Below are 27,556 nucleotides of genomic sequence, written 5' to 3' on the forward strand. Positions count from 1 at the left end.
GTTTTAACCACAGAACTTTCAGAACCAAAAGGGAAGTGCTATCCAGCCATAAAATCTTTGATCTGCAAGGACGGTGTGGGAGGGGAGCTCTTCCGGCAAGAAGTAAACTAGTAGATCCCCAGGTCACACCTGCACCCAGGCCAACACCCATCCTGGGTGCAGTAAGCAAGCACCCTGAATGTGCCTGCTGTTAACTGTGGTGCAGGATACTAGTCCCCAGAATCACCTGCAGGTGGCGCCACGGGGCTAGCCAGCCCTGCCGGGTGAGTTGGCTGCCCTGCAGCCTGCAGGGGAACCAGCTGCTGTGGACATCAGGTAGCTCTGAGCAGTGATTTGCCCAGGGCCCCAAAAGACTCAGAGCACCACTAGGGCCAAGGAGAGTTATAAGTGCAAACAGGAAATAATGAAGCCAAAAAGGGGGGGCAGGGCAGATCACTTGGATTGCTACCTTCACAGAGCACTCTCTTGACCGCCTGGAAAGGACAGTGATTGCCATAAAAGGCCCGGGCATAGTGACTCTTATCAGTCGGCAGACAGCAGGGCCTGGAGCAAATGGGGCAGAAGAAGTGCCAGGGTGTGCACCAATGATCCGTGCCTGTTTATTCAACAAACACTTAATAAGTGCTACTATGTGCCAGGTGCTGAGCAGGATGCTGGGCATCCAACTGCCAATTAGCCCATCTCACAGCCTGGTGGGCAAGTCAAGAAAAGAACAGATGGTTTTAATACAGTGTCAAAGTACTGGGAAGGGAACAGGCAGCCAGGGAAGTGAAGAGCAGGGCACCCAACCCCACTTGCAATTCAGGTAGGACTTGGGGAGGAAGGCAGTCCCCCTGGGGAATCTCAAAGGGTGTCCAGGCAGTGAGGCAGAGGACATAGGCCCCACATTGCAGGCAATGGACTAAAAAGCATTTGATGTTCACTTTAAATACATAACTTTTGGGGCTTGTAAATTCTTCCTCAATAAAAAAAAAAAAAAAAAAAACTTTAAGAAAACCATAATAGTCCCCAGAGCAGAAAGAGAAAAATTAAAAGTGGGGCTTTAAGGGTTTAAGGGTAATTTGATAATCAACACAGGAGTGTCAGAGAAGGTTGGCAGGTAAGTGGAAATGAAGGGACCAGACCCCGGGGTCTAGGAGGACCACAGGCAACAGAGGAGGAAAGCAAGAGCACGCACCAGATGTTAAGGCAGGAGAAGAATGTGCTTCAAGGGTGGGCAGCTGGACAGACACCCTTGTACTGGGGCCAAGCCACAGGTGGAAGGCAAAAGAGCCCTAGACCCACAGGCAGGTGCACAGATTCCATCCACCTTCTCTGCAGCAGGGGTACTGTTTGGTGTTTAGCCCCAGAGCACTGTGTATCCTCCACAGGAAAAGTTAGTTTTAGCTGCCACCAGCTTGGCTATAGTTGGTGTTCGCAGGCTCATCAGTGATCGTGAGCTCTGTGACACCCTGACCCACATCCTCTTCATCTCTTCCCAGCGTGGTGCCTGAGGAACGAGGGTGTGAGCTCCGTGCTTCTGGGATCATCCACTCCGGAGCAGCTCATCGAAAACCTCGGTGCCATTCAGGCAAGTCCTTCCGTGGGTCCTGTCTCTCCCACCTGTCCTGGGGGTGGGCACAAAGGCATAAGAAGCAACAAACAAGTCCTGGGTTCACAGACCCAGAGTGGTCCTCTGCTGATCAGCAGGCAAAATTCCCAGAGCTCGCTTCTCATCAGGGCCTATCTCTGAGGGATGTGCTCCCTGGTGCACCTGGCAACTGACCTCAGGCCCTAACATGAAGCCTGCCTAATGACCAGCTTGAAATGTGACAGGCATGGGACACGGCAAACACCACTTATTCACTTGTTCCTTCCACAAATATTTATTGCCAACCACCTGTGTGCCAAGCCCGCCTTTCAGATCTCCAAGCTCCCTGCATTTCTTCCTCCTCATCCTACATTCAGGACAATGGAATTGCTGTAACTGCTTCTCGGCCCCTGGGGACACAGACTTGTGTCTTCCTTTCCAGGTGGTTGTTGTGTTTTTTGTTTGTTTGTTTTCTTTTTTGGTTTGTAATCAACATATTAAGGAGACATTCATATGTTTTAAGAATTGCTTAACTTCTGATATCCAGATTTAAGAATGATTGATGGCTTTTCAACATGCGATTAAAGCCGTTCCATACATGTGCCAGACCACCAACACCACATACAGTTACCTTGGAGCCCAAGGTAACTGTATGGGTTAAAGTAAGCCTGTGACATACCTAAGGAACACCTTCCTATATGCGACATGCAGACTGCCTCTCCATGTACAGGTCTCTTCTCTTTTATGTCTGTGACCCAGCTCTGGAATTCACTACAAGGGCTTACCATGGTCCAAAGAGAAGAGAAAATAATGTAACCAGGACTAGTCACCATAGTTTTCTATATATATGTGTGTGTCTATATACATTTTTTTAAAAAATGGCACAACAGAAGGGAATGCAATTCTACAAGTGTAAGTCTTAAGAAGCAGCATATCATCACAAACCCTTCTTCAGAAAGGTATCCTTTCTTCACCAAAACCATAAGCTAAATCATACATTATGCTACCTTCAAGTAACAGCTGAGGCAACACATTGCTGAGACATCACATGAGTCCTGCTTAATTCAAATAACTAGACAGAGCAACACTCCTCTACAAAATAAGCTTTTTCTGACTGCCAATTAAATACCAGTTTAATTTCATAGCTTCACAATGAAGGGTCGTACTCTGAAATCAAGACATAGCTGGCATTTCAGTCTGAATCTGTCCACATACACAGCTGAAATCAATTACAAGTTATTCCTAGCAGATGCTACGACAATTGTGGTTTTTTTTTTTTTTTTAAGTAGTTTTTACAGGTATTAAACCACTTCTTGCACAATGAAGTCATTGTACATACAGGGTGAAGTCAGAGCTTTTGTATTTGCATTTATTCTTCGTTTCACTTTTAAGTCACTACTATAGAATATTAAACAAAACAAAAACAATTAAAAGAAAACAATAGCAAGCCGGGCACAGTGGAGCACACCTGTAATCCCAGCAGCTCTGGAGGCTGAGACAGGAGGATCACAAGTTCAAAGCCAGCCTCAGCAACTTAGCAAGGCACTAAGCAACTCAATGAGACCCTGTCTCTAAATAAAATTCAAAATAGAGCTGGGGATGTGGCTCAGTGGTTGAGTGCCCCTGAGTTCAATCCCTGGTATCAAAACCAAACCAAACAGCAATAGCAAGCAACGCATCTTAGGACCAGAGCCCTTCACTCACATGCGCTACTGCACTACTGGCACCATCAAGAGGTTCGAGCTGAACACCCTCTCTGGGATGAGTGCATCGTCCCCTGTGCTCCAGTACAACGGCATCGTCTTTTCTGATTGGAATCAAAGTCGACCAGCCCTTTCTGATCCATTTCATGAGTCTCCTCCTTTCTCTCAGGTAGTTTTTCCAGCAGAGAGATTTTCAGGAGAGATAAAGCCATTTTCAGGAAAGGTTGCTTTACACTGGATGATGAGGCGACCCTTTCCAAACACTCTGACACCCTGGCCTACCCTCATCTAGCACACTTTATATCCCCATGCTCCACCATCTGACCTGGATGAGGAGTGAGGACTGGAGTTTGGATATTGGCTTTTGGAAGCCACAGGATGCTTCAACCAGTTGTGTGTCTGACATGCAAAAAGGTCTCCTCCTCATGGAGTGAAAATAGCAGGTCCTTCTGGGCTACCACAAGGAGACCATCTCCCTGCTCCATCCTGGCTCTTGGTCCCTTCTCTATGGAATGTTCTCTTCTGTCCATCTTTCATGCCTCTGTCAATAGGAACTTCTAGACGCTTCCTTCTGTTGCAGCTTTTACATCTGTCTTTGGGACTGACCCATTCCCCTGGCCCTGGCACCCCATGCACTGCCTGACTCTGCTGATCTTCCAGTCCTATATCTCACAGTTCCTACTTGCACTGCAGTACCTGGGACGTTGGGACAGCAATCAGCTGCTTCTTTCTTACCCCCTTGGCCTTCATATTTGTCACAAACCGCGATCTCTGGAAGAGCCACTTTCCTTGTTGCACCATTACATGAATCTAACGCTACTGAGTGCTTGTGCGTGATGTTTTGGCCTCTCCTTCCTGCACTCCTCCTCCTCCTCCCCCAAAAACCTGTCAAAGGTGTCCATGGGAGAGCCAAAACCACCACCGCCTTACCTTCTTACATTGCCGGGCCTCCTTATTTAATTCCCTTTTCTGTGCACCAGAGAGTACTTCACAGTCTCCATAAATCTGTCTAAGCTTCTCTCCTTCATTTGGATTCTTACCAGGTGGTACTTCGAGGCCAATTTCCTGGTAAGCCCTTTTCAGTTCTTGACGGGGGTGTTAGGCTTGACCCTACGTCACACTAAGTGCTTTCACTCTCCATCTTCTGAAGCAGGTGAGGGGACCAGGCCCATGTGGGGGAGCAGGAAGGAGCGTGTAACCGCGAGGCTCGCATCTTTCCCACTTCTCCACTGACCGACTGGCTGGTCTCCTGCACACCACACGTCCCTTGGCTATCGGTGAAGAAATACCTGTCAAGTGAATGAATACTTCCATATTCTAAGAGAAATTGGCTCAAAATTCTAGTTTGGACTTCCAGGATCACATCTCCCTAGAAGCAAATTCAGAAGGACCATCTCCCTCCCTAGGGCTGTCCCCAACGAGCCAAAGGGTGCCCTGCAGTCCAGGCATTGCACCAGCCTGTAGAGGCGCAGGAGGGGGCGGTGGGATGCAGATGTTCCAGGCCTCCTATCTAGTGATAAAGTGGGGTTGGTCAGCTATGACCACTCCCTTCCCCACAGGCCAGCTCTCAGTCTTGTCCTGCCCGACTGCTGAAGGCCCTAGGAATGAGCTGCCTCTACCCCTGCCATGACCACTACCTGATAGCAGGCCAGGGCCAGGCTTCTGTCTCCCTCTTGCTCAGTCTCCCGGCTTCATCCCACCCCACTGCTCCTGAACAAGCATACAGCCCTGTTACCTCTCCTAGAGAGAAACAGGTGGAGCTAGGGACAAACGATCAGTGCTTAGAAACCCTTTATAAAATAGCCCAAAGCCGGGCACTGTGGTGCATGCCTGTGATCCCAGCAGCTCAGGAGGCTGAGGCAGGAGAGTTGCAGGTTCAAAGCCAGCCTCAGCAACTTAGCAAGGCCCTAAGCAACTTAGTGAGACCCTGTCCCTATGTAAAAGTATATAAAGGGCTGGGGGCATGACTTAGCGGTTAAGTGCCCCTGGGGGTCAATCCCTGGTACCAAAAAAAAAAGCAGGCCACAATATGCCAGGGGATCAATGCTATAGGCTGCCTGCCCGTCTCATATAGCAAGGTAATCACCTCCATCTCTGCTTCCAAGATTCCTTCTGAGGGCTGGGGCTGTAGCTCAGTGGTAGAGCGCCTGCTTCACACGTGTGAGGCACTGGGTTCGATCCTCAGCACCACATAAAACTAAATAGATAAAGATATTGTGTTCATCTACAACTAAAACAATATTAAAAAAAAGAATCCTTCTGAGAGCCCAACCCCACACTTCCTCCTGGATTCTGTGGGGTCCCTGCAAGATATGCTCCCTCTTTTTTTTTTTTTAATGAATCTCCACATTTTTTTTAAGTTCTTTTGTTTGTTTGTTTGTTTAAGTTGTAGGTGGACATAATGCCTTTATTTTATTTATTTTTTTTTATGTGGTGCTGGGGATCGAACCCAGTGCCTCACGCAAGCTAGGCAAGTGTTCTACCACTGAGCCACAACACTGGCCCCCAATAAGCTCCTTCTTTTTAGCCACTCACCTTCTCTCATTTTCAGCCACGCACTGGGCAGAGCTAAAGCCACACAACGATGGGGGGATGGGGAATGATTTGTACACAAAAGAACAAAAATTCAACTCCATGATTTCAATTCCATTCATAATTATGGAGCACCGGCTCTGCCCAGCAAGCAGGAGCCCGAGAGTTAAGGCATCTATCCCTTCACACAGAATGTCTCTGAGGGCCTACTATGTGCCAGGCATGGACAATACCAAAGGACACAGAAAACATGTTACCCACTCTCCAAGGGGCTCATGTTCCAACAGGAGACAGAAAAATACTCATACAAAATTGCTTCAATTGTGAAAAAGATATTAAGTAAATAAATAGGATGTTGCAATGGACTAATGGAGAAATGGTGGACCTACTTTAAATAATGTCCTTGCAGAAGGCCCCTCTGGGATATGTTCACCTTTATCACACATTTGTGAAAGCACGTGAGAGCCCAGGAGTGTCCTCCAGGCCTGGGCAGAGCAGTGCAAAGGCCTGCACTGGAGGGAAGTGGCTCCCCCAGCAGCGGCTGGCCTCAGGCTGGTGTGGTTAACTCAGTAACCCCAAAGAGGACGGGGGACCACTGAAGAGGAGAGGCAGGCGGTCCAGCTCCTGTGGGACCCCGGGGTCAGAGTCTATCCTAGGTAGAGGGCCTTTGGAGTGTCCTAAAAGGGATGTGCTTCCATCTGAACGTGAGCACCACATGGCCACCATGCAGAAACAGAACAAAGAAGGGGCAAGAGGGAGGGGAGAGGGGATGATCCCCCAGGTTTAGGAAAGACAACATGGAGGAAGGAATTAGGTTCCTTGTCATGTTAACAGAGGGTGACATTCCATCCCAGAGCTTGGCTGAGGTTTGAAGGCTGCAGGACCATGCCAGGCATCGGGGGAGGGGGCACATTCCCAGCTATTCTTCTTCCCAAAGTGCTTCCTCTCAGCACAGCTCTGCCCAGTAGCAGGACGGGGCTGCTGTGCTCAAAGGCTTGCCAACCCACCCTTCCTACCCACCACCCGGCCCCCTGCACTGCATGTGCCCGAGAAGGAGGACTGGCTGCAGGGTGGAAAGCATGGCGTGCCAGCCGCTGCCAGCTGCAGGGAGAGGCAATCTCCAGTAGGCCGGGAAGGCGAGCTGCTCCAAAGGTTGGAATGGGCCTAGGTGTGCCAAAGTGGAGGGGAGAGATAAATAGCGCCTCGGCAGGTGGGAGAATGGAGACAGCACAGCTTCCTGCCCAGGTCCCCGGCCTCCCCACTCCCACCTGAGGTAGACAGAATTGCACCCCAAGGCCTGGGCAGCCAGGCCCCCACATCCAGGCCTCATGGCCCCACCACACTGTCCACACCCTCCTTGGGGCCTTCTCCAGCCTCTAGGAAGCACTTTGCTCCCCAGAAAGCGGTGAGTCCTCTTTCTCCACAGTGACCACCACCCTTGCCCAGCAAAAGCCTATCCACGCAAGGTCCACATTCAGGCCCCTGGGCCTGGAAGGCCTGCCCTGGTCCCCAGCCACAGCAGTGACAGCCCCACCTCCCTCACTCCAGTTAACGCCAGGGCAGACTGCCAGCCTGAATGGCTGTCAAACCAAACAGCAGTTGGAGATGCTGTAAACTGTTTGCTGGCACCAAAAAAAAAAAAAAAAAAAAACACCCTGGTGATCTCATATAAAATTCTTAAAGTATAGCTCCTCTTCAAAATTTTAGTCTTATAAAACTATAAATATATATTTTTGTGTCTTACCCACATACTTTTATGGTTCTTTTTTGACATTTAAATTTATTTTTCTATCTGAAATGAATCTTGGTAAAACAAATGAAGAGTTATTTCTTCCTCATGTGGCTAGCCCACAGCCATTTTAGACACAAAACTTCCCAAAAATCCAATTTCTAAGTTTCAGTCCATTGGAATCTCACTTCTAAAATCACACACTGGAGTGTTAAAAGCCTCGGAGGCTCCAGGGCTGCTGGGAAACCAGACTCCTTCGCTTTGGACAGGAAAACGTTAACCAGAAGCAACAGTTTCAGTCTCGGCCAAACCCTAAGGCCGCTGAGGACAGGCGAGTGGAGACAAGGTCACCTTGGCCAGCAGGATGGCACAAAGGAAGGCTGAGGCCAAACCTCAGAGCGGCCGGCACAGTGGCCTTTCCACCACGTCTCCACGAAGGGTCAGACCATCCCGGCAGGGGTCAGTCTGTGTTCCTTGTCCTGGGGTTGTGAGTGTCCTCGGCCCACTTCTCATGGTAAACGCTGGCCCTGCGCAAGCTTGGCTCTCCCTGGGGTTCAGTGTGCCACCGTGTGAATAGCCATCCGTCCTCCACTCCAGTCTGGCAAAGGTCCCAAGCTGCCCATGAGTCACTTCCTACCTCAACACACCCTGCCTAACTTCTTATTCCCTGAATTCTCCTTTGGTGCCAGTCTCATCCATCTGCACCAAACTCCTTCCAGTCAGTCTCAAACCCACACCATCCTGAGCCTCTGAGATCCGCTCCCCTGCCACTGTCTTATCGTCCCCCGTTGGTCTCCTCCAACTTACTCCTCAAACCACCTCCAGTGTCTGACCAGGTCCCTCCCAAGCCAGAAGCCCCAGGAGAGGTTACACGCTGCCCTGGGGGTAAAATCCCTACTCCTTAGAATGGTGCTCTGACCCACTTCCCACTCCTGTTTCTACCTTCCCACCCGCCACCACCGGCTGTCTGTCTTTCCACTCCACTTTGCCGTGCTCTTCCATCCTCCTAGGATGCCCGTCAGCCCTGGCATCCTTCACCAGGGCTCCAAACACTAGCTGGAGGAGCCCTTCCTGTCTCTAGGCAGTGCTGTCCACCACAGGAGCCTCCAGCCACAGTGGCTGTTGAGTTTAAGAAAGGTGAGGTAACGAGTCCAAATGCACATCTGCTCTAAGTGTAAAATGTTCCCAGGATCTGAAGGGCAGAGTACCCCCCAAAACAAGGTATCTTATTTTTCTACATGATTTCATGTTGAAATAATACTACTGTGGTACAAAGGAGTAAAAAAATGTATTAATTTCAACTTTTTTACTTTAAGGCAGTCACTAGAAAACATACCTATGCTCACATGTTATTACTGGACAGAGCTGCCCTCTATTCCCATGAGCCTTCACTCTCAGTCAATAAATGGGACCCAATCTTAAGGAGCTTGGTGCAGCAGAGGGCTTGGTTATGAACCTATGCCAGTCCACATGACTCTGCTCAGCACCAAGCACAAAACAGATGCTCACCAATCCTAACCGCGTCCTTTGTACATCTTCCCCTGCTCCCAGGTTCTCCCAAAGATGACGTCACACGTGGTCAATGAGATTGATAACATACTGCGCAACAAGCCCTACAGCAAAAAGGACTATAGATCCTAAGGCAATGCATGAGCCACAGAAGCTGCATGGGTCACATCACAGTCTGTACCCTGTACAGAAGTTCCTAGCCACTCTTCCGAACCACTTAGCAGCCCGCTGCTCAACCTCTAGATTCCCTGGATTGAGGTGTCTGCTGTCGCTGCCACTGTGCACCTGAATTCCAAGCACATCAGAAAACTCACAACCAAGAAAATCCATTCTATTTTCTTACCTAGGACTGAAGTCCCTGCCCCTGCACAGCTTCTCCGCCTCCTGCTTAGGCCATGGAAAGAGTACTGGGGAAAATGATGTATCGCCCTCGGGCATTTGCTAACTTAAAGAAGGCTATACAGGTATATTTCTTCAAGAGAAAACAATCCAGGTGCAACTGAATTGCATAAGAATCAGGAGATCTTCAGTCAGAAGTCTTGCTTGGGAGAAAAAGCAGAAACAATTTTACATTTATTCCTCACTTCATATTGATATGAGCAAGTTTTATTTCACTTGTCATAACAAAAAGTTCTAAGCATTTGCTTTCATTATCTTTTAAATATTTATTGTAGCCTGGATCTGTACTAGTTTATCCAACGTGTCTACTAGAATTCTAATGTTATGTCCATTCACCCGTAGAGACGGTGGGAAGGTGAGTGCCACACTCTTTAACCAGACGGTGTGGCGAATCTATGAAAGGGAGGGATACACTGCTAGGGAAACAGCTTTGAATAAAATGTATCTGCAATTACATGTTCATTTTCTACACATTTTATTAAAACCTGCTTTATACTTTCAATTGCTTATAGGCACAACTTCAAGTATAAATATTTAGGCTTCAAAAATAAATATACACATGCTCAGTTTTCTAAGTGAATCTGTAAAATACCCAGAAAGGCAAATGTTCACTGTTTAGCACTGGGATTTTACATCTTGGTATTTTTGAGGAGTTATAAGTAAATCACAGGCTTTTTGAAAAACCTTATGTCACCTCAGAACATGCTGGGTGAAATTAACCTGCCCAACGGAAAGCAAACAGAACCACATTATAAGCACCTCACTTTATGCATGAGACCTCTATGCACGGATCAAAGGGGCTGAGCCTTTCTGCACTCAGAATCTGAGCTACATCCGCCACTAGTTGCTCCTTACCATTAACACCCACTTGAGAAAAACTAAGAATAGGATGTGTGGACATCTTTTAAAAGGGAAGAAAACCGGGCTGGGGGGTTAACTCAGGGGTAGAGCACTTGCCTAGCATGTATGAGGCACTGAGTTCAACTTCCAGTACTGCAAAAAAAAAAAAAAAAAGAGGTGAGAGGATAAGGGGACAACACACATGTGGTTCTTTAACCATCTACACATCTGTTCCCATATAGAAATCACTTTGAGATTTACAGGGAAAAAAAAGGCATCATCCTAAAATACTATTTTCTATCATTTCCAAATATGTATTTCATGGTCAAGTTCTAAATCTTAAAATGTTAGCGAAGACACCAAAAAATACTTTTTTCATTACTACTGCCTGTAGTTTCACAAGCAGTCTGGAGTTTTTGCCTGTGAACACCACATGAAGGATGGAAATGGATTATTTTCCCAGTTGTTCATTGTGTAGTCTATCCAGTGAACCACTGCATGTGTAAACGAGCCGAGTGCTGATGGGAAACGCAGTTTAACCTATTGCTTAGATTAATAAAAGCATTGTGTGCAATTCACAAGTTTTCATCTGATCTTTCATTATAGATAGGTATGTTCTTCATATATATAAAGTACATGTAAAATGTCACCTTAAAATTGGCAATCATCACCTAAATAAATTATGTTGTCAGTCAAGCTGCAATGAAGTGGTCAGAGAAGACTGAGGCTTAACCCAAACTGTCCTCTCCTGCACGGGGGACATGGCTGCTTTCCCACAGGGTCTAGATTAGAGCTAGCTCTCCAGCCCACCTAGAAGGAACTGCAAATCAAAACCAAATGTAAACATTACTGCTGAGCTGCAGAACAGCCATGCTCTTTATATCCAAGTCATCTGCTAAGGTCAGTACTGCAGATAACACATTTCAGCTAGATCCCTAAGGAAGAATTCCAAATACTCTCATTTTTTTTTTCCTTTTCTCTCTTCTGGAAAGAATTCTCTGACAGAGAACGTATTCTGAAAAGCTGCAAGGTCACCTGGGTAGCAGCAATCCCTACACTGAAATCTCTAGCAGGAGAAATGAAACGATACATCATGTGCCTGGCTTCCCGTCTCGGGAACACACACTCCATCTCCTGAACAGAGTGGCAAAGTCAAGAGGTAGATGGCAACTTTTTGAGAACAATGGCGCTCTGTGACGTCACCTCTGACCAGGAGAGTGGGCCAGGAGATGAATGGAGCCACCAAGACACAGCCCATTGGTGGCAGCCCCAGGCCCAGAGCCTACACACTGTGTCCAATGCTCCTTAAGAATCATTTTTTCCTTTAAACTTTAAGTTTTATGTAAAAGTAATTTTATATGACTATTTTTAAATTAAACATGCTTGAATATGAATCCAAATTCCGGAATTAGCTAAGACGAAGAAGTCCAAGAGGTGCAAGGGAAACCTGCGAAGGCCAATGAGAAGCTGGTCTCTAACACCTCCTGAAAGTCTACCTATAGTCAGAAGACCCTCCGTTAACTACCAGTCCACAAGCCCTTAGCGCCCAGATCCATCCATGGGTGTGTGTGTGTCTTCCTTGTTGTCCAGAAACATGGAGCCTACAACTTACACACAGAAATAAAGTAGCAAGGTGCAACGGGCACCCGGCAGCAGGCAGACACCACTGTCACTGTGATGCGCTCCGTCCGCCCATGCAGTCATCCAGTCAGTAACCAAGAAAAGGCAGGTCACCCATGTGGGAAATTAAAATGACCACTAATGAGAAATAATGTAATTAAGATGATGTACTTACTCATAGGGATCATATAAAAAAATCTAGGGAAAACACAGATTTTAAAAAGCAAAGTTTAATTGTACATCTAAGCAAGACTTTTGGTAAGAATTTTGAATAAATTCAACCTCCATAGTTTAGTTAACTTCAAACCTTATTTCAAATTATCCTGTCCAACTTGCAATAATACACCAAATATGACGATCTCAAATTGCAATCCACAATTTTTATTAAGTTGTAAATGATGAAACTAAAAATAGGGAAATAAAAATGTTTAATAATCTTAAGTTTTATCTATCACAAGTGTAAAAAAACAGAATATAATTACTTTGAATCCCAATTACAGCAGAAACGCTTTTATTCTACTGGTGTTGATACAGAGGCTTTTTAAGATAAAAATTCTGCAGCAGATTTTACTATTTAAATATAATTTAGCACATCACAATTCCAATTGCCACACAGCTCTTTTTGACAACGAAAGGCTCTGCATTTCCCAAAAGTGCTAGGTCAGTAAATCCTTGATGGAACAGCTCAAGTATGAATATGTCATCTGGGCACAGAAACTCATCAAGCAGTATGGAAAGTCAGCAAACGTCATCACAACTAGATACAAAGGCTGCTATGAGGGCATTTGGGACGGAAGAGAGTCTCGTTTGCTTGCTATCCCACACATTTTTGGCTCATTAATCCAAGAGTCTTAAGATACTGGGCTGAGTCCTATTCCCCCAGCCCTCTCAGCTAGGCAGCAGGAAAGGTGGCAACTGTCCCCACAACACAGACACTGCCCTCTAGAGGTAGGTTTTTGCCCCATCTGAAAAGTGTGTGCAGCTCTGGTTTCCCAAGACTCCTTTGGCCAAGCAAGCAGATGGAGTGGTACTCAAGACTCCATGCCCCACACTCTGACTGCTTTTTAATCAGCCTTAGAGTAAAATGAGAGAACAATAAAAATGAGCCTCTTATGTGTCACCTAATCCTGTGGCAAATGTCTTCCGACTTGTCCATTCACTCCACCCCCTCCAGCAACAGCACTCAGGTAATAATGCAGCAGAATGAAGATCTGCAAACGTCCAGGAGCACCCTCAACGCAGAGGATGGGGAGGACCACTGTGCCGAGCTGGCCTGCCCATCTTCCCTCTACGTTCCAGATGCAGCCCACCAATACATCCAATAGCACTCAAGTAAGATGGTGCTGTTGATTGAACCCAGGGCCTCATGCAGGCTAAAAGGGCTCTACCACTGAGCTATACCTACATCCCTTTTAATTTTTGAGACAGGGTCTCACTAAATTGCCCAGTCTGGCCTCCAACTTAAAATCCTCCTGCCTCAGTCACCCACCCGAGTGGCTGGGAATGTGCATCACAACCAGCTGATAATGTTCACCTTAAATTTAGAAGTGGACACTGAAGATCAGGAATATATTTCCCTTCCTTGAGGTATTCCTTGTAGGAAATTACTGGATATAGTCAAAAGCTAATAACTATATGAAACCAATATCATGAGTAATAAAGAGATTCCCAAACTTTTTCAAGTCATAGCACAAACAGAAAATGATAATATCTGTACATATTCTGGCAAAAAATAGAGACCGCTCTCAGCTAAACCCCCAAGACCTGAAGAAACCATTATGTGATCACAATCAACAGGAAGCTGTGAACTAGCGGGTCAACCGAGGAAAGCCCTCATGAAAAACTGCTGACAAGCATTCACCACTGTCACCTCCTCGTGGAGTCCTCAGCATTCCAGAACCAGGTTCACAAGCGTAACAAGCATGACTCGGGTCCCTTACCTGACGCTGTACAGGACAGGCCTCCCTCTTACTCAACCTCAACCCAGGGGCATGAGATCCTGGTCTAGCAGAACCTTGACCCAGTGGCTGCACAGGTCACCAACATGGTAGGGTCAAGCTGACTCCTGGCCACAGGGGCCAGGTCATAAGCCCAGCAGCACTTTACAGCTCTTGTGGACCTGGACACTATTCTTAGGTTGCTACCTTGGCTGCCTTTCTTACGGAAGAAAAAAAAGAAACTTTTCCACACGCTTCTCTTCTCCAAGCTGGAGAAATCATGTTTTAAACTTTGAGTTCTTACAAATCACAAGTCCAGAGACTCATAAACATGAGGCTTCTATTTAATCCCCTGAGGATTCATTCTGATATTTATGGTTCAAAAAAAGTTGTAATGTTGTGCCTGGAACACAGAGAACCAGTTATTAACTTCTTGCTACCATTATAAATAACAACAGTTCGGCCCAGGTTAGTGTGACCTCTGATGGATCAAGGAAACGAGTTATTTTCTCCTCGAGATTATAGCACATTGCAAGACTTCTCGCCTTTTAATAAATGTCCTGGTACTCTGAGTTTCCCTTTCAATTCATTTAATTTCAACAATCTGTCAAAAAGAGCCAATAAACAAACACTCAATTACATTCTGTTGCATTTTTTTAAACCCTCAAATTCCAGACTATAAAAACGTCTTGTGTGTCTCCCACCCCGACCACCCTGCTGCTTTTCCACATGCCACAGGCCACCCATCAACACAAAGCCAGGGGGCTAAGCTGACATGTCTACTTGGAACCAGTAGACAGGAGGGCGATGAGTCCTGACGAAGCACTTATAGACAAAATGTAGTTCCTGTGAGAATTTAGTGTTAAGGAAAAGTTAAGAACCCAAAGTTAGTTTTTCAACGAAACTAAAAGCCCATTCCTTTAGAACACACTGCTTCCCTCCTGAAACCCAGTAGAATCTCAATGACATGCAGCCCCATTATCTATAAACCCAACTTACAAGACGGGAGGCTCTAGAGAATATAAAACATTCACAGGGAATGTTTCCATTTTTAAAACTAAACAGAGATGAACCTAGAACACATGACCACAAGAACCCATCTGAATCCTACTTCACCCTCATGAGAACTGATGGAAGAACATGCAGGAGGGACCTGACCCCACCCAACAGCAAAGAAGGGGAACCTCCTGCCAACCAGGACACTGGCTGCAGCTGGCAAAGCAGGGGGTTTGAAAGTTCACCGCCACTCAGTCTGAGGTCCACTCCAGTCTTCCCAGAAGGTACAAGCTGGAGAGGCCTCATCTTCTCCACCACAAGCCCAGACCGGCAAAGCCTGGCTGTGTGTTCCTGGACAACACCTCCAATAAGTTATCTGAACAAAGGACAAGATTCTTGCCCACAAGCTCAGCTCAATTTAAAAGCAGCTTGAAACAGTAATAAGATGACAATTTGTGCCCCTGTAACTACCAGCTATCCACCCAGTCTCCACTCCCAAAGAACGATGATAAAAGCTACCCAAGAAGGCAAGTTTGTTCTGCCTCCTTGGAATTTCTTAAGTAGGCAGGTATACATCATTACATACCCAGTGGAAGTAGTCTGCTTTGCAAATCTTGTTTATCATACAAACTTAAAAATTTTTTTAATCAAACCAAAAACTGTTCTTTGAAGTGTCCAGAAACCTGCCTAAAGTCAGTGCTACTTAATGGACTGACTCCCAGAGCAGTTTTTCTTCCCACTAAAATACCCAGACAAGTCAAAACAAAAACCAGCTCCTGTTTCCAGGCTTCTAAAGGATACACTGTGGGGTTGAAGTTCTTCAGAATGAAGAAGGAGGCAACAATGACCAAGACCAGGAACAGAGTGTTGTTATAGAAGATGGAAAATGTTGTAGCTTCATAGTCGGCAACTTCATTCTTCTTCCACAAGATTCTAGAGACACAGAAACAAGTCAGACCAGTTTGTAAGCAGGATCCAGAACTTCAAACACTATGTAGCTCCCAATCACTGTCAGTACGTTGCTCCCAATGTGCTCAGGGCTGAGAACCCATTTACAATGTTAAGCACAGAATCATCACCTTTATCCCAAGACTTCTAGCTCTCTTACTGCCGGTGCTGGGTGTTCCGGTCCTCCCAGGCCACCAGGGACAGAGAGGAAGGGGTGAAAACTGCAGCTGGCAGGACCCCACCCACACCTAAGAGAGCCCCTTTCCCAAGGCTCCACCTACACCTCATGGCTCAGGGAGCTCCTAGGCTGCTGGCCTGTGGCTCTCAGCCTTCAATTTCCACTTAAAGAAGGAAACACCAAGTACAGCGGGCCATTGTCAGCCATCATTACTTAATGCAAATAATCTGCTTGATCCACAAGGGGACTTTTTAAACTTCTATAAAAACCCTTTTACTTTTTGTTTTACTTTTTCTTTTTTTAATATTTATATTTTAGTTGTAAGTGGACACAATATCTTTATTTCATTTTTATGTGGTGCTGAGGATGGGATCCAGGGCCTCACGCTCACTAGGCGAGCGCTCTAACCCAGCCCCTTATTTTCCTTTCTCTGCTATATCATCTTCCTAATGCACCAGCACTTTATCAGCCTTTTCTTTTACCCATTCACACAGGCAAGAGGAAGGTCCAGGGCACCTCTGAATAAGGCAGACTTGATTCCTTTTGATTTGATTAAACTTTTTAAAGCAGTTTTTAAAAATATACTGTTTTCACTGTGGATCATTATTTAAAATATTGAAAGCCACTGCTATAGACGTTTTGTCCCCAAAAAAGAATCCCCCTCCGTGGAGGCAGATGACTCATTCCCACACACCCCCACCCTCAGGACAACAAACTCCAAGGCTGGCATCCTGGCAACTGACGCAACTTATTCATCAAGTGTTCTAATCTGAGGTCAGCCAGCCTGGCTGTGAAGGGCTACACGAAGGGTGTCACCACCTTAGCCTCATCTAAGAAAAATGTGCAGTCTCTGACACAGACTCCATATTTCCCTGATTTTATGGATACACTCAACTTAATTTTCAACATACTCTTAAGTCTGGGGGAAAGAAAGGACTTTTTAAAAAAATATTTATTCTTAAGTCTTAGGTGGACACAATGTCTTTATTTTACATTTATTGGTGCTAAGGATAGAACCCAGTTCCTCATGCATGTTAGGTGAGCACTCTACCACTGAGCCACAACCCCAGCCCCAGGAAAGGACTTTAAGTGCAGCCACTAACCCAAATACCCCTTCTGATTTCACATGAAATTTGAAAGCATTTGACTTGAAATTGGAGGAAATCTATTTTAACCATTCTTACACTAGTACAACAAAATCAAGCTTTGCAAGACACAGAGTCCATGCCACCCGGTGCAGAAATCCCAGCCCTATCACATCCACCCTCAACTCCGGCAGAACCCTCTGGAGACAGGCCCCGCAGGCCGCCAGCCCGACAGCATTTCCCCTGACTCCTTCCTGCCAGTCCTGAATCAGAACTGCCTTTCATGAGGTCACCTGGCTGCCACCCGCTCAAATCAGCGTACACACGTCAGCACCTTGACATGGTCCACCCATGTAATGGGTATTACATTAAAAAAATGTAAACCCCCAAACACCCTCACTGCCAATGTTCTATCAAAGCTTCCCTGGGAGGAATCCAGCTTGAGAGAATATTTCCCAGGAGACAGTCCTACAAGAGAAAAGTTGAGAACAAACAGCAACTACTATAATCAAATAATGCTAAATGACAGATAAACCAAAAAAATAACACTCACATCTGGAACAAATGTTAATGAATCTCCAACTCCTCTCTGCTTATTTCCACCCTTGGACAAATGGATATTTTAAAAAGGGGCAGGGAGTACAGACTCCAAATGACTATCAAGGGAGATCGGGAAGACACACATCTAGGTAAAGAGCTGAGAAACCTTCTCTTAGATCAAACCTCTTGGAAGCCATTTGCCCTCACAGACAACTCACCAGTCTCTGGTCCCAGCCATCAGTGTCAATCTTGAATACAGACTGGGGTGAGGCTGTTCCACTGTGGATTTGGTGAGAGAAATACTAAGAGGACAAATTTCTCCTGATGATAGAGAGAAATTCACACATCCACAGAACCTTCACCTCGCCCTACTTTTAAATACTTAATCCAGCAAACACCAGAGTTCTCACTCCCAATTCCAACTCTGGTCGACTACTAAAGACTACCCGAATGCTATATGAGGAAAATTTCAAGGTATGTCCCAGGAAAAAGAACAAGTACCAGACCAACCAGGCAATTCTACAGCAGGCAGAAGAGACCTATTTTGCGACATCCATTACCCAAACCTTAAAAGAGCTATAACTGCAGGTGCAGTGGCACATGTCTGTAAGCAGCTCAGGAAGCTGAGACAGGAGGATCATGAGTTCTGAACCAGCCTCAGCAAAATCAAGGTGCTAAGCAACTCAATGAGACCCTATCCCTAAAATATAAAACAGGGTTAGGGATTTGGTTCAATGTCCCTGAGTTCAACCCCCAGTACCCCCCTCCAAAAGAGAGCTGAAACAGGCATTCTAAAATGTGGGTAATTATGACAGGCACCCCCATGTAGGAAACACTGTTCCAAACAATATAATTCATCAAAAAGGTTTCTAAAGAAAGTGCTCTAAATTGTCTACCCTCTATTCCTATGCAAAACATGCAATCAGAAAGCTCTGCAGCCAGACCTCATTACAGCTGCTCCCTGTGCCTCCAGCTGTGTAAAGGATCACAGGAGGTAATCATTTCATTTTGCTCTGGTGCCTTTCCAAAACCACTGCAGAAGACATTGTTCATTAAGTTACTCAGTGTGCCTTAAATAAGGATGCACTTGATAAAGTCCTTCCAAGACTCAGTGCCAGGAAAGTTTCTTTTCAGAAGGGCTTACACGCTGCTCCCATCAGATAAGGAAAGCTGTGTGACCTCAGATGCTTCCCCAGACACCCGGGAGCTCAGGAGCTCAGAACTGAGCTCAGCACTCAAACTCAAATGCTAACTCCACACTTCTGTTCAAACACGTTTAAACTTCAAGATGGTTTCTGATCTTAGGCAATTTGTGTGTGTACGTGTGTACGTGTGCGTGTGTGTGTGTGTGTGTGTGTGTGTTACTGGAGATTGAACCCTGGGGTGTTTTGCCACTGATCTACATCCCCAATCCACTTTTTATTTTTATACAGGACCTAAGTTGCCCAGGGTTGGCCTCAAACTCCCAACCCTCCTGCCTTGGCCTCCTGATTTTTGCTTGAATTACAGCATGCACCACTGCACCCAACTTATTACTTTGTTTTAATATCACAAGTACCCCCACAAAGTCTTTCTGGAGCAAAATGTGGTAAAAACTGTGTCCCACAAAGCATATTGCTGATACTAAAACTTATGATCCATGAAAACAACCAGCTCATGACTCCATCAAACCATCTGGCAACTCTTCAGTTTACTCTCTGTGCAGGGACTTGGGCAACTCAAATGGTGGACTGTTGAACAAGACTTCTAAGAGCAGCAGGGAGAAAAAATTGGGAGGGCAGCTAAAAAACCTGGCAGAGCATCCAACAACAGCAGACAAGCCTGGTTCTTTCTTTCCCCAAACAATACACCCAGTTTCCATCCAAGAACTGGATGTCCCATGGGAAGCACAGACGCAGAAATGCCACCTCAAAATGCTAACAGAACACTGTAAGCCCTTCAGACTAAGATGAGGTGACGTGCTCAAGGCCACACAGGTACCACAGGCAGACACTGCACAGGACAAAGCCTGAGCTGCCTATATTCCAGAAGAACAGTCAGCTTCCGTCCTCCAGTCAGGATGCCTGCATTATCATGGATTTACAAGGACTCATCTATGTCCTTGGGCAAGTTACCCAAGTTCTCTGGACCTCAGCTTCCTCGGGTGTAAAATGGAGCTGGTAACAGTAGCTACTTCATTCTTCAGGAGAATAAATCAACTGTGCAGAGCTCAAAGACAACATCCAGTGTAATAAAAACTCCAGAGGCAGCTGTTCCCATTCCCAGCTCCGCTGCTGCTACAAGTCCGGTGTCCACATTCTCTTAAGCAGAAATCACCAACTTATTTTCTCCCAAGTACCCCCTTTTGTGGTTACTGCTAACACTTAAGAAGTCAAACCTCTCATCCTTCTCCTTTCGAGACATCTTCCTATTATCAGCTTCCGAGAGTTTCCGAGTCACTTCTTTGGAAACAGCATCCTCCCTCTTCTGAGCTACTCTGGAAAAAAAAGGAGAAAAAGGTTTCCACTTGCTCCAGCTGGGGGCGCCACCTATCCCAGAAAAACTCCACTCCAACTTGGCATCAGCAACTGAATGATACTTTAATTTCAAGAAAATAAACTGACAGAAAGTTCCAAGTTTATTAGATTGTACTGGCCAAGACTGAGCTCAGGAAAATCCTGAGATGTGGTTTACTAGTTATGTGCTTTGATTTCTGCTTAAAAGAGAGAATTTTCCAAAGTTTAGGTATTTAATATGAATACAAAAGTCAAATGCTATTAGCACAATTTAATTATGAAACATTATAACCACATTTTATTTTAACCTATAATTTAACTATTCAAAGTTCATAAGACATTAGTAAATGATAAATTATTTTAATTCCAAGTAAATTATAGGAGCAAAAACTTGACTTAATAAACAAAGGGAAACTAACAGCTAAAATATCTTAAAGTTATGCTTTAATTCTACTCCAAAGGACAATTTATTTAAAAAGAAATAATACAACACGGTCAGAGAATAAGCATCCCACTTTTAGTTAAATTATCCACTGGTTGTAGGACCACACCAAAAGGTAATACTGAGTTAGTCAAAAAAGGGCGCTAGTGTTACTCAGGGACTCAGCTAGGAATCTGCAGCACAAAGTCAGAGGCAAGAAAAATTAATGTATACTCACCCAAAAAATAAATGTGCAGATGAGTTTCATCAGAAGGGGTTGTCAGTAAAATTTAAACTACATTGAAATAAAACAGCTACCTATAGACCATTACATTTAAATTCAACATAGTATATTTCTCTTAAGAACAACTAGCTCATCAAAAATATGAATGATAACTGACCACAGGCAAAATCCACTACCAGTCCCACTACAATAACGTCAAGCAGTCAACTCCCCACTACCATGCTGTGCTTAATCTGTCAGTTGTGGAACAAAACTGGAGAAACCAAGCCGGAGTTCACAGGAGAAAAGCCAATATCGCTCAAGGTGGCCAATTCCAATTTTCATTCAACCATAAGGATTTCTGGGATATAAGATGAGCACAAACTGAGGGTCACCTATGACTCCACCTCTAGCTCACTCAAGTATGGAATCAGAACTGACATCGACAGGCTGGGGTTGTGACTTAGCAGTAGGGCACTCACCTAGCACATGCAAGGCCCTAGTTCGATCCTCAGCACCACATAAAAATGAATAAATAAAATAAAAGATATTGTGTCTAATTACAAATAAAACAAATATATATTTTAAAAAAACTGACATTGACAAAAACTGCTAGCTGCATGCCAGGCACAGTGGGCACATGCTGGCAATTCCAGCAACTCAGGAGGCTGACGCAGGATTTTTTTTTTTATTAGTTGCTCATGACAATACAATGATCTTGACATATCATACATTTGATTCAAATGAGGGACGCAGGATTATAAGTTTGAGGTCAGCCTCAACAACTTAGCAAGGTCCTAAGCAACTCAGCAAGACCCTGTCTCAAAATAAAAAATAAAAAGGCTAAATATATGGCTCTGGGTTAAGCGCCCTGGGTTCAATCCTTGGTGCTTCCCACCCACCCCCCCCAAAAAAAAAGAAAGAAAAGAAAAAACTGCTAGCTTCAAACAAAATGTATTTCTGTAAAAGGCTCACAACCTAAAGAAAAAGGCAGTTCAGGGGACAAATAGCTGTCCTTTTAAGAGATACTCCTGGGTCCTACAAGGCTTTTCATTCCAAAACCCCAACCTCACTTGACTGATTTTATTATGTTAAAAAATCTGGAACAAGGTTTCCTCCATTCCTGAGATGTGAGGCTCTAAAGGCAGAAACTCTTCATGCCCTCTGAACCACTAGCAGACCAAGAAGTGTTTCTTGAATTTAACATCAGACTACCTTTTTGCCCTAAAGGACCTACTAAACAGAAATGGACATGGTTTACAACAAATCTTTTTCTCAGTTGAATAAAAAAAAAAAAAAAAAACATACACATGGCTATCAGGGTGTTAGGACAAGAAGTAAACTAGCTTCAAAAGAGTTAGTTTTGCTGGGCATGGTGGCACACACCTGTAATCCCAGCAGCTCGGGAGGCTAAGGTAGGAGGATTGCAAGTTCGAGGACCAGCCTCAGCACTTAAGAGAGCCCCTAAACAACCCTATCTCAAAATAAAAAAATAAAAGGGGCTGAGGATATGGCTCATATCCTGGGTTTAATCCCTGGTACAAAAAAACAAAACAGAAAGAGTGTTAGCACACACCTATAATACTCAACAGTTTGGGAGGTAGAGACAGGAAGAGTCGAGCATGAGGCGGCCTTAGCAATTAAGTGAGGTCCTAAGCAATTCAGCAAGAATCTGTCTTGAAATAAAGAATAGAAAAGGCTGGGGATGTGGCTCAGTGTTAGAGGCCCTAGTTTCAATCCTTAGTACCAAAAAAAGTGTTAGTTTTCTCTAAGCATCTTTAGGACAAATAGTCAACTTCAATTGTCCACATGGCAAATCTTCCTCAAAGACCCTCAACCAGATAAAACCAGTCATTGCTCTTCTAAGTCTACAATTCTATACTCACCAACCAGAGGCATGACCACCACACTATAGGCTGACTACCAGAGGAAGCCCTCTCTGTCAAGGACTTTCAGAAAACAAACCTCATTCAGTGCCAATTGCTTTGAATAGAAGTCCCTCCAGCAGCCTACCTGAGGGACTGAGATAACCACAAAATGAATCCTGCCTACAAGTGTATGGCACTAGGGATTAAACCCAGGGGGCTCTATCTGTCACTGAGCCACACCCAACCCTTTGTATTTCCTTTTGAGACAGGGTCTACCTAGGTTGCTAAGGCTGGCCTTTAACTTGCTATTCTCCTGCCTGAGCATCCTGAGTCATTGGGATTACATGTAAGTACCATCACACCCGACTATATTTTTCTTATTTTATTTTTTTACATCCGTAAGTCAGAACCTCTCCAGAATTAAATATATGTATATATACATATATTTAATGTCTTAAATTTAAAATATCTTGCAAACATTGTTTAAATTAAGCCACGTTTAAAAAACAATTCCTCTTACCCCCAACCTCTCCAACCTTGCACCTAAACATATATATCATGGGCCAAACACTGTGCTTAATACAGCACTCATGTGATCCCATTTAATCCTCACCACCCTCTGAGGATACCATTAGTAACCCCATTTTCCAGCTTGGGAATCTGAAGTCCACAAAATGGGCAAAATGTATACATAAGTCATACACATAAGAGCAGCAGAGTTGACACTGGAATCCAGACTGCGCCTCTGAAGCCATTCTTTTCACCACGATCAACTACCAGCACTCAACTGGGTCTTTGAGCCTTAACCATCTTACAAGTCTATACTCGTTTCCATATCAAAAGCAACATTTAAACCGGTGCGGTGGTGCATGCCTGTAATCCCAACAGCTCAGAGGCTAAGACAGGAGGATTGAGAGTTCAAAGCCAGTCTTAGCAACTCAGCAAGGCACTTAGCAACTCATCGAGACCCTGTCTCTAATAAAATATGAAAAAAAGGGCTGGGGATGTGGCTCAGTGGTTAATTAAGCACCTTGGGTTCAATCCCCAGTACCAAAAAAAAAGAGCAACATTTATTAAACTAAAGCTATGACAAAAAAGTTCTACTCTGAATCTATTAAGACAGTAAGTCACTGAAATTTTACTGAACCAAATATACCATTAACTGTTACAAGGGACATAAAGCAAAAGATACAGTAGTTGCCCTCAAGAAGCCTAAGGTGGAAATGAGCAGATAAAGAAGCATGACTTTAATATCCAAAGAGGTGAATAAAAATAGTATGAGAACAAGTTAAAATGCTGAGTGCCCAAGGGACTGAGTTGCAAGGGACAAAGGACAAGTCATGTGAGATCCCACCTCTGGGGGCTTCCCTATCCAGATAGCCATGGGCAGCCAAGGCTGAGATGGGCTGAAGCCTGAAATGGTAGCTGGTGAAGGGCTGTCAAACAGGAAGATGACGAAGTGGCCTGAGTACCCTGCTGGTCTGCCAGAACCGCAGCCTGAAGCCCATGCTGCTGAGGCCATTTCTTTTTTTGAGAACAAATTTTACGTTCTTGTATCAACTGAGACCCTCCCAACACATGCTACCCCTATCACCAGAAAGAGCCTAACACAGGGACAACAGCAAAGGAACCAAGACAGGACGATTCCTCTGGAAGTTTCCTCAGCCTCGAGATAACAGGCATGTGAGATCACGACGGGAGTGCAGCCTAAAGGTTGGGCGGGCACAAAACAAAGGATGGTGCCAAGGAACAATTCTGAAAGGTGAGGCCAGACTCTCTGAAGCAGATGATGTGCACCCCAGGGGCTGGACAACTTGGCTTTAATACATTAGAAAAAAGAAGGCCATGATGAGTTAGAGTGACAGAACAAATATGGTGACAAAGGAGGAACACACTCTGCACCCCATAAAACCAGGATTAAAAGTGGGGGGGCTAGCAATTACATAAAGTAAAGTACACGGCAGGGGGCCTCCACTTCTGCTTTATGAGACCAGATGGGGACTGCTACAGCAATCCAAGCAAAAAGTGTCCAAACTGGAGTAGACATTATAGAGATGAAAAGATATCGAATATACAAAACCTGCTGGCACTTCAAATTTCAGCAAATATTCAACCTACCTCAAAGAAACAGGCATGGTGGCCAATGCCTGTAATCCCAGTGACTCAGGAGGCTGTGGCAAGAGGATTGTAAATTCAGGACCAGCCCAGAAAACTTAACAAGACCCTGTCTCAAAATAAAATTTAAAAAGGGCTGCAGTTGTAACTAAGTGGTAGGGCATTTGCCTACCATGTGAGGCTCTGGGTTCAATCCCCAGAACAGTACAAAAACCACAAAACCAGAGTCAGCACAGTGGCGCATGCCTGTAATCCCAGCGGCTCAGAAGGCTGAGGCAGGAGGGTTACGAGTTCAAAGCCAGCCTCAGCAAAAGCGAAGCACTAAGCAACTCAGGGAGACCCCTTCTCTAAATAAAAATACAATATAAGGCTGGGGATGTTGCTCAATAGTCGAGTGTCCCTGAGTTCAATCTCTAGTTCAAAAAAAATCAAACAAGCCCCACTAAGGAACAGAAATATGCTGCTTTCCCAAAGTATGCATGAAAATAACTTCAAAAGGCACCTTTTCCAATTAAACATCAATTCCTACCTGCCTCCCATGAGAACCATTGTATTCACAAATAACAAATTACTAACATTCCTAAGTCCAGACTCACCTCATATTTTAACTTTTATGAAACCGGAATATTCAATTGTTTATAATTAATATACAAATTTATTGTGATAAGGCTTGGGTTTTCTTTTTCTCCAACAGATATTGTTAAAATAATTACATGTTTTATTACGTGTGTTCTTTAATAAAAGAAATATGGTAATACTAAATTTAATACACTTATAAGAAAAATGTAATTAGCAGTGAAAATGTCAAGAGAGTTAATTAAAACATATTTTTTTTAAATGGCCATTTTTTTTTTCACTTCTAGGTAATAAATAGGTAGCCTAGAATTTCCAGAAAGAATGCCACTGGGCTTCTGAAATGGTAATTTGCTTGGTGAGATTTTTCTTCTGATGAATCCCATGAGTAAAGCTAAAGCTGAAATATTCTCATTCCACACTCAAAACCTATTTCCACAGTGGTGTCAGATGGATCTTTATCTCCACTTCAGTTAGTTCACTATTCCTCTTACATTACAGGGCCTTCCTCCCAAGGTATACCCAGTTCACATTTCAAGCTAATGCTTACTAAAACTAAAACACAAAGGATCTTTAAGACATCCTACTATAGCTGGGCACAGTGTCATAGGCCTGTAATCCCAGTGACTCAAGAGGCTGAGGCAGGAGGATCTCAAGTTCAAAGCAGGCCTCCACAATTTGGAGAGGCCCTAAGCAACTTAGCAAGCCCCTGTCTCAAAATAAAAAATTAAAAGGGCTGGGGATGTTGCTCAGTGGTTAAGGGTCTCTGGGCTCAATCCCTGGTCCAAAAAAAAAAAAAACAACAACCTACTATAAAAAATGCAATATGTAAAAACAATGCAATAAGTCAAACATATCTTCACTTGAAAAATATACTTACTTGTGTTTGAGAACAAATTTTACATTCTTGTATGCAAAGGCTACCAAGTAAGTGCTTACTAGGGTCATCACACTATACAGAACAGCAGACTGAATAAGATCCATATGCCATATTCGCCAATATAACCCTGAAGCAAGACAAAGAGGGGAGAGAGAAAAAAAGAGAACAAAATATTACTACCCCGTTTCAAAGGCTAAAATTCATTACAACAGTTGGAGTTAGGAAGTCCAATATAGTATATGATAGTCTTTGGAAATGAGATACTGGAAGAGTTAGTAATCTCAGTTCAGAACTTCCCGGGTTCCACTAAGACTTCAAAATTGAGTGCAGCAGGGTCCCATGAAGCTGCGTTCAGGCCATCGATGGCCCGGTGTTCTTGCTGACTTGCTGACGTGGCTTTATCTGAGACCTAAGCGGGTCTCCTTCGGGCCAGCGGGTCACTGCACAATGAAACTACAGGCCGAGTTCCCTCGGAGCTGATTGTCAACAACAGTGCAGCAGTGCAGGAGCAGCAAACTCCGGACCCCAATGTCTGCAGACGCCCTTGACCGGGCCGCAGTCCCCACCCCTGGGTTCCAAGACAGGCAGCGCAAGGCGGCCGCCGCCCCCAGGCCCTGGTCTAACCCTAACCCTGCACATTTGGGGAAGGAGGGTGCCCTTCTGGCCGGGTGGGCGCTACCCGGCGGGCCCACCCAGCTCGCCCGTCCCTGGAGCCTCGTACCCACACAGCTCCTGGCGGCAAGGGGCGGAATGTGCAGGGGCAGCAGACGCGCGTTCCCGCGCTGGCACCCGCCACCACCCCAAAGGCCCGCCCGGCAAGGACCCTCTGCCCCCGGGGCGCCCAACGCGAGGCCCAGCTCGGAGGCCACGCGCCTCCGGGACCAAGCTGGGCGCGGCGCCCGCCCTCACCGACCCGGGCCCGCCACGTCCCCGCCACGTCCCCGCCCGCCGCGGCGCTCACAGATGGGGATGGCGGACACGATGAACGCGTTCCCGAAAAAGAGCGCGGACGACTTGGCCGAGAGGTTGCGGCTGAAATCCTGCAGGAGCAGGTCTTCCTCTGACTGCTGCTTGGAGCCACCTTTGGGCGCCATGGCGGAGCCGGTCCAAGAGCGAAGGCGGCGAGCTAGCCGCGGAGACCTCCCCGCCCGCCGGGGCCCGTCAGCGACCCGTCAGCGCGGCATGGAGGCGGGCCAGCGTGCAGCGAGCCCCGGGATTGGCCAGCCGCGGCGGAGGCCCCAGGTCTAATTGGCCAGCGCGCGAAACTTCCGGGTTTCTGGCCGCCACGTGTCAGCACGTCATGGGGAGGAAGGGGTTTGTAGTTGTCATGGGTACCTTTTTTTTTAATCAAAAAACTTTATTGACACCCCAGCTCCTGACAGGAGTCTTTCCAGT

At 45.4% G+C, this 27,556-nt stretch overlaps 2 protein-coding genes and 1 pseudogene across 3 annotated transcripts in view; 1 reads left to right on the forward strand and 2 right to left on the reverse strand.

Moving 5' to 3' along the window:
• Kcnab1 (potassium voltage-gated channel subfamily A regulatory beta subunit 1) overlaps positions 1 to 10,863 on the forward strand; it is a 308,966-nt gene extending 298,103 nt beyond the window's left edge. For both annotated transcript variants that reach the window (XM_046431730.2, XM_046431731.2), the window contains exons 13-14: positions 1,482 to 1,570; positions 9,086 to 10,863. In XM_046431730.2, the coding sequence (XP_046287686.1) occupies positions 1,482 to 1,570; positions 9,086 to 9,175 (179 nt within the window). In that variant the 3' untranslated portion in view covers positions 9,176 to 10,863. The remainder of the gene's footprint in view (positions 1 to 1,481; positions 1,571 to 9,085) is intronic.
• Positions 3,300 to 3,905, reverse strand: LOC124084275 (dnaJ homolog subfamily A member 1-like; annotated as a pseudogene).
• A 1,399-nt stretch (positions 10,864 to 12,262) lies between the features above and the next one.
• Positions 12,263 to 27,325, reverse strand: Ssr3 (signal sequence receptor subunit 3). The gene is made up of 5 exons (XM_046431735.2): positions 27,123 to 27,325; positions 26,162 to 26,288; positions 19,964 to 20,062; positions 15,637 to 15,768; positions 12,263 to 14,685 (listed from the first exon to the last, which is right to left on the reverse strand). The coding sequence occupies exons 1-5, from the start codon at positions 27,253 to 27,255 to the stop codon at positions 14,619 to 14,621; spliced, it is 558 nt and encodes a 185-aa protein (XP_046287691.1). The 5' UTR covers positions 27,256 to 27,325; the 3' UTR covers positions 12,263 to 14,618.
• Positions 27,326 to 27,556: the final 231 nt, after the last annotated feature.

The sequence above is a fragment of the Marmota monax genome, unplaced genomic scaffold (genome assembly GCF_021218885.2).
Source record: "Marmota monax isolate L192 unplaced genomic scaffold, Marmota_monax_Labrador192_F-V1.1 WCK01_AAM20220418_F8-fsc00022, whole genome shotgun sequence".
Taxonomy (NCBI): Eukaryota; Metazoa; Chordata; class Mammalia; order Rodentia; family Sciuridae; genus Marmota; species Marmota monax.

What these genes read in the sequence shown, in the direction of transcription:
- Ssr3 (XM_046431735.2), bottom strand. Translation starts at nt 27,255, where the DNA reads ATGGCGCCCAAAGGTGGCTCCAAGCAGCAGTCAGAGGAAGACCTGCTC. An exon ending in CGTGTCCGCCATCCCCATCT is followed by an intron (nt 26,289 to 27,122) that starts GTGAGCGCCGCG and finishes GTCTTGCTTCAG; the next exon opens with GGTTATATTGGCGAATATGG. An exon ending in AAGAACTTCAACCCCACAGT is followed by an intron (nt 14,686 to 15,636) that starts GTATCCTTTAGA and finishes AAATTCTCACAG; the next exon opens with GAACTACATTTTGTCTATAA.